Consider the following 12,367-nt stretch of genomic DNA (forward strand, 5'->3'; position numbering starts at 1 on the left):
GCATCCCTAGGTCCTTTTTTCTTTTTCGCTTAGGATGGAGGTCTCGAGCTTTCTCGCTTCCCCAAGCCAATCTTCTCCTAATCCTCCTTCACCTGTAACTATTCCCAAATACCCCTGGTCCACTAGCCTCAGTGGCGCACGTCAGTTGTGGCAAACATCCAATGACCCCTCCTTCTTCACCCCTCCAACCCAGGTTTCTTCAAAGTACACAAAGAAAAAAGGCGGGAGGCAGTCACAGCCTTTTTCTCATACAGTACTTCCTCCATGTTATGACGCACTTCGTCCTCCTTACACGCTCAAGCTTGATCCTGCCTAAGCTGTTGGTCCAGTCAATCCCGGCCGCCTTTGGTGCAATTTCCATTTCCTTTTTACTGTCACAAGACAACGCGGGAGCTTCCTACCGTGCCTAAAGAAATAACCGAAGGTGCCTTAGTGAGCGAATGGGAAGGTGCTTGGTCTGGTTCTGCCTGTTCCTGCTCTGGTGTCTTGTCACGTCACAACTTTTTTATCTGTTTGTCGTGTACCGACAGCATCGTCGACTTTCGCCTTCCTCCTTTTCTAATCTTTCATCCTAGCCTTAGGGAGATACTCGCCACGACTCCCTGATTCAACGCCAACAACAATAACACCAGCCGTGCAAGTGTCGCATCACACACTTTCTTTCTATCTTTGCCCTATTCCTTCTTTCCTCGGTTGAAAGCCCAGGGTCAGCATGTTCGCCTTACGAGGAAGTAAGTGACTGCCCCGCATCATCCCTGCTCCCACCTTACAACCAACATCTACATTTTGAGCATAAAGACGAACAGCCTCGCTGCTTTGTGCCTTATCTCTTCCACCACTTCTGCATCTCCCCCCTTCTGCTGCGCCGTTTTTCATTCTCGTGCAAGTCTACTAACACTATCGTTCTCAAGTCGGCAAACTGATATTCGGCTCAAGCACGCAGGAGGCATTGATCGAGCTTCCACAGGGACAGCTCTACCTTGTTCGACCCTTATCTCCTAAGGGCTATTCCGAACTCATTTTTCGAGACTCGGCTATCCGCATTCGACGCACAAACCAGGAGTTCCAGTACCAGCTTGTTGTTCAACGCGTCTTTGAAGAAGGTGAGGCAGAGCTTCTTGCCGAAGAAGAGGGTGAAGACGCCGAAATCGACGCCCTCGCATCTGAGAAAGACGAGAAGACCTTCCTACTCGACGAAGCTCTGTCGTTTCGATCCGAGATTCGAGAGAGTGGTGACAAAGTTCTTGCTTGGAAGGATTTAAGCGGTGATACTGGTGACCTCTTCCAGTTCGTTTGCGACCCTTCTGTTACATCATCCCAGGTACAGCAGTTTGTGCAAGTTGCTCAGCAGTGCCAATACGAGCGCAAGTATCGCAAATCGCATTCTACAGCAACTGCCTCCGACCTTCAGCAGTTCGAATTTGAAGAAGAGGACCCGATACCGCCTGCTAGTCCCCTGCATAGCCCAACTTTAGCTCGATCTATCGAATCTGTCGACGATATGTTATCTAAGACCCAAGCAAATTCCGCTGCTAGGCGTGAGCCTGCCTTCGTCCCAGAACAGGAAATTGAAGCCCCGGTCCTGACTGGTCCGGACGCTAGCAACCCTCCCGAGGCTCTGGAGATATATGCCGCTGTTGTGGCTGAACTCCATGTTTTTGACCCTCAGCCTGGTCATTTCGCTCTCGTTGATGATTCTGTCATTGCTCAAGTCTCAGAAGTTGGAAAATGGGAATACTGGCTCCAGATTGAGTCGAACGATAAGGCGTATCTGGGTACTCCTGTCGTCGCTGACTTCAACCCTGTCTTTGATTTTGAATATCTCTCCTTCGTCTTCAACCATTTCAGCAGTGATGGAACTGCACGATCATGGCTTCTCAGATTTAAGGATCAGCCCACCCTGGAAAAGTTCCAAGAAGCGATTATGCAAGCCATTTGGGAGAAGCTGAACGAGACAAAGTGGACGAAGATGCAAGACAAAGAACGCGAGTATGTTCTTGACGCATTTGGCGACCTAACTATGGAAGATGCGCCTTCCACAGAGGAAGAGGAGGAGGAGGAGGAGGAAGAAGAAGAAGAGCTAGAGGATGATCGCGCGCAAGAGGAGGAGTACGACACAGATGAGGAGAACGATAGTAGCTTCCCCAAGAACGCTGATGGTGAGGTCAACTCACAATTGGCTGTTGGTTACAAGCATGACCGCTCGTTCGTCGTTCGCGGCTCCAAGATCGGTGTATTCAAACATACACCCAACAATCACCTCGAATTCTCCACGAACATTTCCAAAGTCACAACTCCTTCAGGCAAACTCATGAACCCGAAGAAAGTCATGCTGCATAGCGAGGATCGAGATCTCATCTTACAGAATGAGATAGATCCCAACAAGCTCTACCGTATGGACCTTGAGTATGGAAAGGTTGTGGATGAGTGGAACGTTCACGATGACATCCCCGTTGTCACATTTGCCCCCGAGAACAAGTTTGCGCAGATGACTTCTGAACAGACCTTCCTGGGTGTCTCAAACAACGCTCTTTACCGAGTTGACCCCCGTCTGTCCGGCAACAAGCTTGTTGATGCTGATATGAAGCAATATGCCTCGAAGAACGACTTCTCTGCCCTCGCAACTACTGAAAAGGGCTATATTGCTGTTGCAAGTAATAAGGGTGACATTCGTCTCTTTGACCGGCTCGGCATTCGAGCCAAGACACAGCTTCCTGCGCTTGGTGACCCCATCACTGGTATTGACGTTTCTGCCGATGGCCGGTGGATCTTGGGGACAACCAAGAACTACATCCTGCTGGTTGACGCCCAACAGAAGTCTGGAAAGAACGAGGGTAAGCTTGGTTTCGAGAAGCCTTTCGCTGCCAATGATAAACCGCATCCTCGACGACTCGCCCTTACCCCAGAGCATGTGGCCCAGTTCTACCACGAGACTGGAAAACCGGTTGATTTTACTCCTGCCAAATTCAATACTGGAGAAGGTGCAGAGGAGACAAGCATCATCACTGCAACTGGTCCCTACATCATCGAATGGAACCTGAAGCGAATCCTTCGGGGTATGAAGGCAGCTTATAAAATTAAGCGTTATGAAGAGGAGGTCAAAGCGGACGACTTCAAATACGGCTCGGACAAGAACGTCATTGTTGCTTTGCCCAACGAAGTAAACATGGTCGCAAAACAAAGTCTAAGGAAACCTACCCGCGAGAGCATCATTGGTAACGTTCGACTGAGTGATTCGCGTCGAGGTTCTGGACGCATCGGGACCCGAGACAGTGGCCGATACAAACTTGGAAAGGACGATATTGTCAATGCACCTTATTGAGTGGAAGAGATTGTCACTTGCGTAATTGCGGTTGATTCGGCAAATTAGGGTAGTACTTCGAAGTGTTACGACTTCATGATGAGATCCGAGACGGAGTTTTGGTGGACTTTGGAATTTGTAATGTATGGGTTTCATAACCTGTATGGTCTCTTTTTGTTTAGATACCATCTGCTGATGCATTTGCATCGCAATCAACGCACTTTATCATCTTCGGGCCCATGGTAGCTTACATTCGCCCACGGCATTGATACTCTAGGTTACCATGCGCAGAAATGGAAAGAGTCCCACTAACAGAGGATTTTTTACCTATACACACATGATTCAATGACAAGAACTCAGATCCAAATGAACATTTAAACCTAGTCGAGACACTCAGAAACAAGGTCGATGACTTCATCAAGATAATTTTTTATTATAGCAAAAGAAAAACAGTTTATAATGAGATCCCAAATCATGACCGCTTGAACCCAAACCGTGAACTCGTTCTTGCACACCAATATCCTTCCCTGCTACAAGACAATTTTTATTGAGAAGGCTCTGTCTGTGAATCGGCTTCCTTCTTCTCGTCAATAGTTAATAGTTCCTCGGCTTTCTTCTCAAGATCAGCGACAGCCTGTTGAGCTTTCTGCTCCAGTCCGATTACAGCCCCAGAGACGTTGCGCAGAGTCTTGGGCTGAGAACCCTCAGTGCTAAGACGAGTCATTTCAGAGACAAAGCTAGCACCCCACCAAGCACTTGTATACTTGAAAACATAACGTTCGAGCTTCTTGTAGTTGGCTTCACGTTGTTCAGGGCTCATGGTAACGGCGTCATGTAAAGCATTGGCAAGCTCTTCTGTGTTCCAAGGATTGACGATGAGACTGCCATTGAGTGATTGAGCAGCACCTGTGAATTCGCTCAGAATCATGACGCCGTGGTTCTTCTGTTGTGTCGCAATGTATTCGTAAGACACCAAGTTCATACCGTCTCGAGTGGATGAGACCAAACAGACGTCAGATACGGCATACAGGGCAGTAAGCTCGTCAAAAGTGACGGATTGATGGAGGAAGTGAATGGGCATAAACTCAATGGTACCAAACTTTCCGTTGATACGGCCGACCAGTTCGTTAACCACGGCACGAAGATTCTGATACTCTTCGACGTCTTGTCGCGAAGGAACAGCAACCTGAACCAGGACGATTTTACCAATCCATTCCGGATGTTCAGTCAGGAACACTTCGAGAGCGTGCAGTTTCTGAGGAACACCCTTGATGTAATCTAAGCGATCGACTCCAACGACGAGCTTGACACCTTCGAACTTTCGGCTGAGTGCAGCGATACGTTCCTGCACTTTTGGCTTCTTCAGTCCTTCAACGAAGTTGTCGGGATCGATTCCAATGGGGAAGGCGCCAACTGTCACAAAACGGCCATTCCAATCGACACCATTGGGGGTCGTGGGACACTCGAGAATGCGGGAGCAACTGCTAAGGAAGTGACGAGCGTAGTCGTATGTATGGAATCCGATAAGGTCGCAGTCAAGAAGTCCAGTAAGGAGTGCTTCTCTGACAGGCAGGATCCTGTAAATTTCACTACTGGGGAATGGTGTATGGAGGAAGAAGCCAATCTTGACATTCTTTTTCGATTCGCCGATCTCCTCACGGAGCATTTGAGGGAGGAGCATCAGATGGTAGTCATGAACCCAAATAAGGTCACCATCCTGCACGTCCTTGATAACGGTCTTGGCGAAGAGGCGGTTGACTTCTTGATATGCGGCCCAAGCGGACTCGTCGAATGTAATCTCACCAGGGTGGTAATGGAAAAGAGGCCAAAGAATTGAGTCTGCAAGTATCATGTCAGGAACATTCTTATAGTGTCAAAATCGTGCTACTTACTAGAAAACCCATTGTAATGTCTGTCGGCAAGCTCATCGTCGATAAAAACCGGGTGCGCGCCGTACTCGTCTTTCAGTCGTTGCTTCATACCCTCGACTTCGTTGTCGGGGACCTCGAGACCTGGCCAACCATACCACTGGAAGCTGGTGGTTTTGCTGAGACCACTGAGACCCGTGACAAGACCTCCAGAAGACATGGAAAATGAATAGCTACCATCCTCGGATCGCTTAATTGTAATGGGCAATCGATTGGAGAGCAGCAACAGGCGGCCTGGGGCAGCTTGGCCATTCTCATCGACAGCACCGGGCATAATGACGGTATTGGGAAGAAATAATCTCAAACAGGGAGATTTGGGATATTGAAAGGTTGAAAGAAGATAACTTGAGAAAGAAAAAAGTCGGAGTGTAGTCGGCCTCGTCGCGGTTCTTTGTGGTCGATGGCCGATGATCGATTATCGATTGTGGAGGGGCAGGGAATTGACCTGGCAGCTGGTTTAGAGCCGAGAGGCGTAGATCCCCAGTAGTGGAGTTAGTGTAAGGAGCTTTGGGCTGTTGAGTAGCGAAACGATGACGCTATTGCGCGTAAGGTCAGTCGATTTATTGGAGAAGAGCGTGGTAAGCGGAGACGGTAAGTAATTGAAGAAACAAGGACTTTCTGTTGATATCAAAAGTCAGATTTGTCTGCAACTGTTGAGGAGCAGTAGAGCGAGTCGATCTAACGAAAATCAATAAGATCGTGCTACGAATGAGAAGTTGAGAGAAGTTAGAGGGGAGAGATCAGGTTCCAGTCAGACAACAGAAGAATATCACAGAAACTGGCCAGAAGCATGGATGGGGCTGAGGGGCATAAGAAGAAATGGCAAGTGAGGGGCATTTGACACCTGCCCGCAAGCAGTCGTCAGTAGGTTAGTAGTTATACCTACCCACCCTACCGAGCAGCCCTTATTATTTACCTTGTGCCTGATTTTGATAATACCTTAGTTCATGAGTTGGAGAGTGCGCTAACAAACTTACGATTCACTTTAACATGTGCAAATTCGTGCAAATTCGTAGTAACATGGGAGACGAACAATATGAGATCAACAACTCGTTCTCTCGTGCTCCTCTTTATTTCAATCACCACATACCTGATCTGATCTCATTGCAATATGTAATGTCTCATGCTTTCTTTTCCCTTAGTAGGTATTATCCCGCAAGCCGATAGCTTCCGCCTCCCGGTTGTCGTCTATTCGCTGAGATCGAGATCCGGGCCGTTTACTTCAAGATGAGAATGGAGTGGAGGGAGGCATTTACACGGGCCGGGTCGCTATCGCCAAAGCAAAACACCACTGGACACCCAACACCATCCTACGCCTGTCAATCACCCACGAGGCATCGACTTTCGTGGACAGTAACAATGAGAAGAGTGCCAGCAACGAATCGAGAGGTCCGGATGTGAATTAGCTCTCCACTTCTATACATCTGCCTATTAGTGCTTCTAAAGTCTGTATTGCTTGAACCGGAGGGCAGCCCGGAGGTGTTTCCGGAGACGGGTCGATTCATTGGCCACTATGCGGGCATTACGGACGTTGTCTTTGTTCTCGATTTTTTAAGGTATCAATACTAAGGAATTCAGTAAATGGCAAAAACCGGTCAAGAGTGTGCGGGTCTCCACATCTGTGATACAAAGCTTGATTCTGTGACTCTATAAACAGCCAGCCCAGCCAGCTGTAGTGATGGAAAAGTGACGCATTCAGGGCACTCTTCGTCCGGGTTCCATCAGATAGATTACAAGGCCCAAGTACTAGATTGCCTGCCGCTGGTTTTCACGAAGTGGGCTTTATCACTACACACAGGCCAATCAACCAATTGATAATAGGGACAAGGCCATGTTTTTTCCTTGATGGGGTTCATCGGCCGGACCAGAACGTCCTGAACTTCTGTCATCTTCAAAGATAAAGCGCGAAAACAAGAGAATTGATGGGAGCCTGAACCCAGACCCATCACTGGGTTACAGCCATCCTCCCGTCTCAAATCGGCGAGGTTTGCATAGCCGTCGGCCCGGTAGCCGCAACTAAATTGCTCCAATACCTAGGTATTCTTGGTCCAAGTATGAGTGTCTGGGAACTGTAGCTGCTTTCGATAAACATTTCCTCATCGTGTTATCTACTCGACTATAAAGACTGTTTGGTGATCCGTAACAATCAATAACTTACAGGCATGCTACGATGATGAGTCTAGGTCTGGGGGTGGGCGGTTAATGTTAGAATCAAGCAAGTTAAGCTTACCTCGGGCGTTTGGCATAGGTAAATATATATGAAAGGAATCTCCCATTCTGAATTTTCTTCGTCTGCGCCAAAACTATATGATTGTAGATATCTATGAGGCACTAATATGTAGTGTGTCAATTTTGGATTTTGACATCTGACCTCACCAAACTTGGGTTTTATGGCGAAGAGAGCATTCCATGACTTCAAGTGTGGGAGTTAGACATGTCTTTATTCTTTCACATAATGGAAGTAAATATATACATTAGACATAACCGCGACTCCTTTACTCAAATAGCATATGGAGACAAAGAAATAAATTAGATATTTTTACCCCCTTCTAAATGTTAAATGTATCTTAAAAGTGCATTCTGAACTTTTCCCCCCGTAGTTATCATTCTCACTCTACCAACTGCCATGTTACTAACCTAGACTACTAACTTTACCCCATAACGTGCAGCAGACTGAGATCTTATCTTATCGATAAGTGCAACTAAATCTAGGAATTTTTCTAGAATCAACACTGCATCGCGACATTAGGCACAGCTACCAACTGCACGCGCAACGTGCATCACCTGTCGCAAACATGGAGCAATCTCAAGACTTCAAATCGCTTCAGGAAAGTGTCCAGAAGTCACTTATTTCCACAATCAAGACTGTGAACCGAATCGCCGCCGAAGACTTAAGTTTCCAGCGTACAGTCAACCCTAGTGTCGGCCAACTACTCGAAGATCGAACTTCGCGGATCCTCGAACTCTCTACACAACTTCTCCTGACTGCCGGTAAGGCATGTGGTGTCAAGGCGCCTAAGCTTGAAGATGTGGAAGACATCGAGATGAAATGGAGGGGCGTCGTCGATGTTGTCGATTCATCACTCGAGAAGGCCGACACAGCCTTGGATGAGTACACAGGGCTTGTCAAGAGAAAGGAGCCACCCTTACCTGATCCTGTATGTCAAATATACTTTTTTTTTTTTTTTTTTTTTTTTGGAGTACTACAGCTAATTCACACAGGCGAACAAGTCCAAGAAGCCCAAGTCCACGAACAAAGTTATCCGAAACGCCAATATGACCAAGCCTCAACTCCTTTTCGAACGAAAGCCCGACAACTTTGCTCCTGCTCCATGGAAACCGATGCTTACGTCGAAACCAAATGCCAAGTTGTCTTTAGAGGAAAGCCTCAACGTCGTCCCTAATGAAGCTGGCACGCCACAGTATGTCCGCCATATCCAAAACAATTCTTCATGAATCGTTTACGATTTCAGACCACTGGTGATAGTCAAATACTAATCTTCGCTTTTCAGATACCAACACCCCTATGAACACGAAATTGTCCGTATGTCATATCCGAAACGAGTCTTCAAGGAATCCGAACCCATCATGTACCAGCCGGTCGAAACAACCGAGGCGACTTTTGTCGACACATACGAGGGCGTTCTGGAGATGCTGGAGGAACTGAAGAGTGCCAAGGAGATTGCGATAGATCTGGAACACCACGATTTTAGGTCCTATGTTGGACTCGTATCGCTCATGCAAATCAGCACGCGAGAGAAGGACTGGATCGTAGATACTCTACAACCCTGGCGCCATAAACTTGAGGTTCTGAACCAAGTTTTCACCGATCCCAGTGTGGTCAAGGTATGTCTCCTTAGTCCGAGCAGTAAAAACTATAACTAACACATCAAAAGGTCTTCCATGGTGCATACATGGACATGGTTTGGCTTCAGCGAGATCTGGGACTGTATGTGAATGGTCTCTTCGATACCTTCTTTGCGTGCGAGCAACTCCACTATCCAGCCAAGAGCTTAGCCTACCTGTTGTCTAAGTTCGTCGACTTTGATGCAGACAAGCAGTATCAATTGGCCGACTGGAGGATACGGCCACTGCCCGAGGAGATGATGTACTATGCTCGGTCCGACACCCACTACTTGCTCTACATCTACGATCGGGTACGAAACGAGCTTGTTGCTGCCTCGGATAGAGGTGATGTTGATAAAGACTACATTGGCCGGGCTGTGGAGAAATCAAAGGAACAGTCACTTTCCCGCTACGAACATCCCGGTTACGATGAAGAGACTGGTGAAGGCTCTCGTGGCTGGTATGGGTATATCTTTAAGAACTCGCACTTAGCATTCGATAGCGAACAATTTGCTGTCTTCAGAGCCTTGTGGAAGTGGAGAGACAACACTGCCAGGAAAGAGGACGAGAGTACCAACTACGTTCTTAGCACCAGGGATATCACAGAGATCGCCCGAATCAACCCGCCTGACGCAAAGGCTTTACACAGCTTGTTACCCCTGAATGCGTCTCTAGCACGACCGCGTTTTAACGAGATCTGGGAACAAATTAAAGAGACCAAGGCAAAGGGTGGACTCAGCTTGCTTCACTTCTTTACCTCGATGGCACCGGATAGCGTGAGAAAGAATGGCATGCCTATTGCAGCTAGGAAAACTACAAAGTTACCGGACCTTGATGGAGAGGTCACGGTCAGTAGGCTGACTCGGTCGCAGTTATTTGGCGATATGCCGATCAGCTCTAAATGGGATCCTTCAACGCGACCAACCGAAACTGAGGAGGAACTTATTCCGTTCCCTTGGCAGAGATTCATACAACAAGGCTCGATTAAAGGAGACGTTCAACACGATACAGCCGCCGAAGAGGTCAATGTCTCTGAGCAAACAGATACTGTGGAGAGTGCAGTTGGCAATGCTGAGGTTGAAGAGGCTGACGAAGAGTTTACGTTGAGGAGGGGTCAGAAGCGAAAGTCGCAAGCGATTGAAGAATCCGAGCCAAGTGAAGAGGACACGGATTCATCACAATATGATAGTGATGAGGAGATGCAAGAGGGTGGTGGAGTCATCGCTGTCGAAGATGAACCCTCCCAAAAAGCGTCCAGGAGTGCTCGCCGCAAGCTTCGCAAGGCAGAGGAGAAGAAGGCTGAAGAAGAGCGACTTCGACGACAAGAAGCGAAGAAGGTTCGCAAAGCTCAGAAGAAGCAGAAGAAACAGGACGACAAGACCAAGAAGTTTGACGCAGTGCCTTTCGACTATAGCAAGGCTACATCGGTGCTCCATTCAAACAGGGAATCTAATGGTGGACAGGCAGACGGAAAGGGCAAGAAGAAGGTTTTCGACCCCTACTCGAAGTCTGCGGACGCGGACATCAAGGGAGCACGCAAAGCGCCCCCAGTGAGAGGAGAGCGAAGTGCAACATTCAAAAAATAACTTCAGGGTGTAGGATGCCGGGTAACCATGGCGAAATCAGGAGTTTTGGGTCCTAGACTACGGCATAGGGAGACTCGGCTTTTAGTCAGTAGCTTAATAATTATGCCTTCATTCGCTGCTGTTTAAAATTTTCATTCTGGAATTGCTATTCTCCCTCAGCTGAACTTTTGTACAGCCATGTCGACCATTCCGCAACTTGATAAAGCTAACTATTTTCGACGTCTACAAGTTGGTGAGTACGCATATACTAGAATTTTCCTGATAAATCTACTTTAGTACAGCTTATATATTAAACACATGATTTATGAAACAACAGCCGGTACCTCATTTATCTTTTCATGTCAGTAGCTATTCTAGCCTCTATCACTATTGGTTTGGGAAAGTTACACTGCACGTCAGACCATGGTGTATCTAAGGTATTAAATGCGTCCTTCCCTTACTTGGTGATGATAATAATACTAGCTGCGGACTTAATTCTAAAAAAGAGGTTTCTTCTCATTCCCTTCGACCAGCAGTCACCATCTTATGTCAATCCCCTAACTAGGTCTATAATACAGAGAATGTTTTCTTTTTGATTGTCGAACCACACTAGCATCAATAGCCACAGTCGAGGGTACATCGACGATCGAACAGGGTATAAACTCCGAGACGGTACCTAGTAGGCAGCCGTCTCGCATTATTATACTGGAGACTGTATGCACGAATAAAACCTGAATTGTTGGCTATCGAAGCACTTGGACATAAAAAATCGAATGATGGGGACAAGGTGTTCACCCTGCGAAACCCGATTGAACATCCAATGCCTGCCTTCGGGGACACGATACGGTAATGCAGCTCCACTACGGAAGGGATGCAAATGTTACCCGTACCCTAATTACCCCGGATTTTCCACTTTCCCCGCTTTGAATGGCTTCTGACTGTAACGACTGCCGACTTTAATGCAAATAATATTTAGAATTGTCGCGTGAGAAATCATATAAACCATTGTAATGGGCAATAGCAAATTAGAAGCTATTCGCAACAACATAGTTTCACAAGCTAAAATATCTAAAATGGCAACCGTAGGCTAGAATGTCCTTTCCCCTTGCGCTTTGACAAATCACAACCACTACGCGTCCATTTGGGTTCTGCTGACGGCTTGGATGGTGGTCGATGGCACCCCAACGTCCAAGGAACGCGGCGTGGATGGGTGGTAATGGCCAATCGCAGGAAACGGGAAGGTGCCATCCAGAGGCTGTTCCTGCCAAATGCAGGAGACCCTATTCGGCTGATTGCCCCCTTCATCTCTTGCACGGCAGCCACGGCGTTGACTTCCCCTCATTTTGTGACTCGGATAATCTCACTCTGTCGCCGTGGCATTACTCAAAACCTGGCTTTGTCAATAACAATAGGACCAACCCTTGAAACCCCTACTCTGCTTCTTCTTTGCCTTTTGCATCTTTGTCCTCGTCTTGCCGCTTCTTCCGCCAACCCAGCTTCGTTCCATTTCACACAAGGCACGATGAGAAGAACGCCGGCATCAAATGTCTCAAGCACACGCACACCATTGCCGTTGTCTACATCCGCTGTCTCCTGAGCAAGTCATGGTTTCCGAATCACGTCGATGATGTGGCCTATGCCTTGAGAGTGGTAAGTGGCCAGGCAAGACCGGCAGGTCATGTGATTCCAAGTGAGGGGAAAGAGACGGGATGAAACCCAAGATGCAG

The 12,367-nt window shown here is 47.5% G+C and overlaps 3 protein-coding genes across 3 annotated transcripts; 2 read left to right on the forward strand and 1 right to left on the reverse strand.

Moving 5' to 3' along the window:
* The first annotated feature begins 227 nt into the window (after positions 1-227).
* Positions 228-3,733, forward strand: FOBCDRAFT_215941 (VID27 cytoplasmic protein-domain-containing protein). The gene is made up of 2 exons (XM_031174450.3): positions 228-731; positions 912-3,733. The coding sequence occupies exons 1-2, from the start codon at positions 713-715 to the stop codon at positions 3,320-3,322; spliced, it is 2,430 nt and encodes an 809-aa protein (XP_031051235.2). The 5' UTR covers positions 228-712; the 3' UTR covers positions 3,323-3,733.
* Positions 3,714-5,989, reverse strand: FOBCDRAFT_17993 (glycosyl transferase). The gene is made up of 2 exons (XM_059608563.1): positions 5,194-5,989; positions 3,714-5,140 (listed from the first exon to the last, which is right to left on the reverse strand). The coding sequence occupies exons 1-2, from the start codon at positions 5,501-5,503 to the stop codon at positions 3,846-3,848; spliced, it is 1,605 nt and encodes a 534-aa protein (XP_059464224.1). The 5' UTR covers positions 5,504-5,989; the 3' UTR covers positions 3,714-3,845.
* A 1,978-nt stretch (positions 5,990-7,967) lies between these two features.
* Positions 7,968-10,787, forward strand: FOBCDRAFT_257551 (ribonuclease H-like domain-containing protein). Its single transcript, XM_031174456.3, has 4 exons — positions 7,968-8,387; positions 8,452-8,651; positions 8,742-9,075; positions 9,126-10,787. The coding sequence occupies exons 1-4, from the start codon at positions 8,025-8,027 to the stop codon at positions 10,659-10,661; spliced, it is 2,433 nt and encodes an 810-aa protein (XP_031051241.2). The 5' UTR covers positions 7,968-8,024; the 3' UTR covers positions 10,662-10,787.
* The last annotated feature ends 1,580 nt before the right edge of the window (positions 10,788-12,367 follow it).

This window comes from Fusarium oxysporum, chromosome II (assembly GCF_013085055.1).
Source record: "Fusarium oxysporum Fo47 chromosome II, complete sequence".
NCBI classification, from domain to species: domain Eukaryota; kingdom Fungi; phylum Ascomycota; class Sordariomycetes; order Hypocreales; family Nectriaceae; genus Fusarium; species Fusarium oxysporum.

What these genes read in the sequence shown, in the direction of transcription:
- FOBCDRAFT_17993 (XM_059608563.1), bottom strand. Translation starts at nt 5,503, where the DNA reads ATGCCCGGTGCTGTCGATGAGAATGGCCAAGCTGCCCCAGGCCGCCTG. An exon ending in ACATTACAATGGGTTTTCTA is followed by an intron (nt 5,141 to 5,193) that starts GTAAGTAGCACG and finishes TGATACTTGCAG; the next exon opens with ACTCAATTCTTTGGCCTCTT.
- FOBCDRAFT_257551 (XM_031174456.3), top strand. Translation starts at nt 8,025, where the DNA reads ATGGAGCAATCTCAAGACTTCAAATCGCTTCAGGAAAGTGTCCAGAAG. An exon ending in AATGAAGCTGGCACGCCACA is followed by an intron (nt 8,652 to 8,741) that starts GTATGTCCGCCA and finishes TTCGCTTTTCAG; the next exon opens with ATACCAACACCCCTATGAAC. An exon ending in CCGATCCCAGTGTGGTCAAG is followed by an intron (nt 9,076 to 9,125) that starts GTATGTCTCCTT and finishes ACACATCAAAAG; the next exon opens with GTCTTCCATGGTGCATACAT.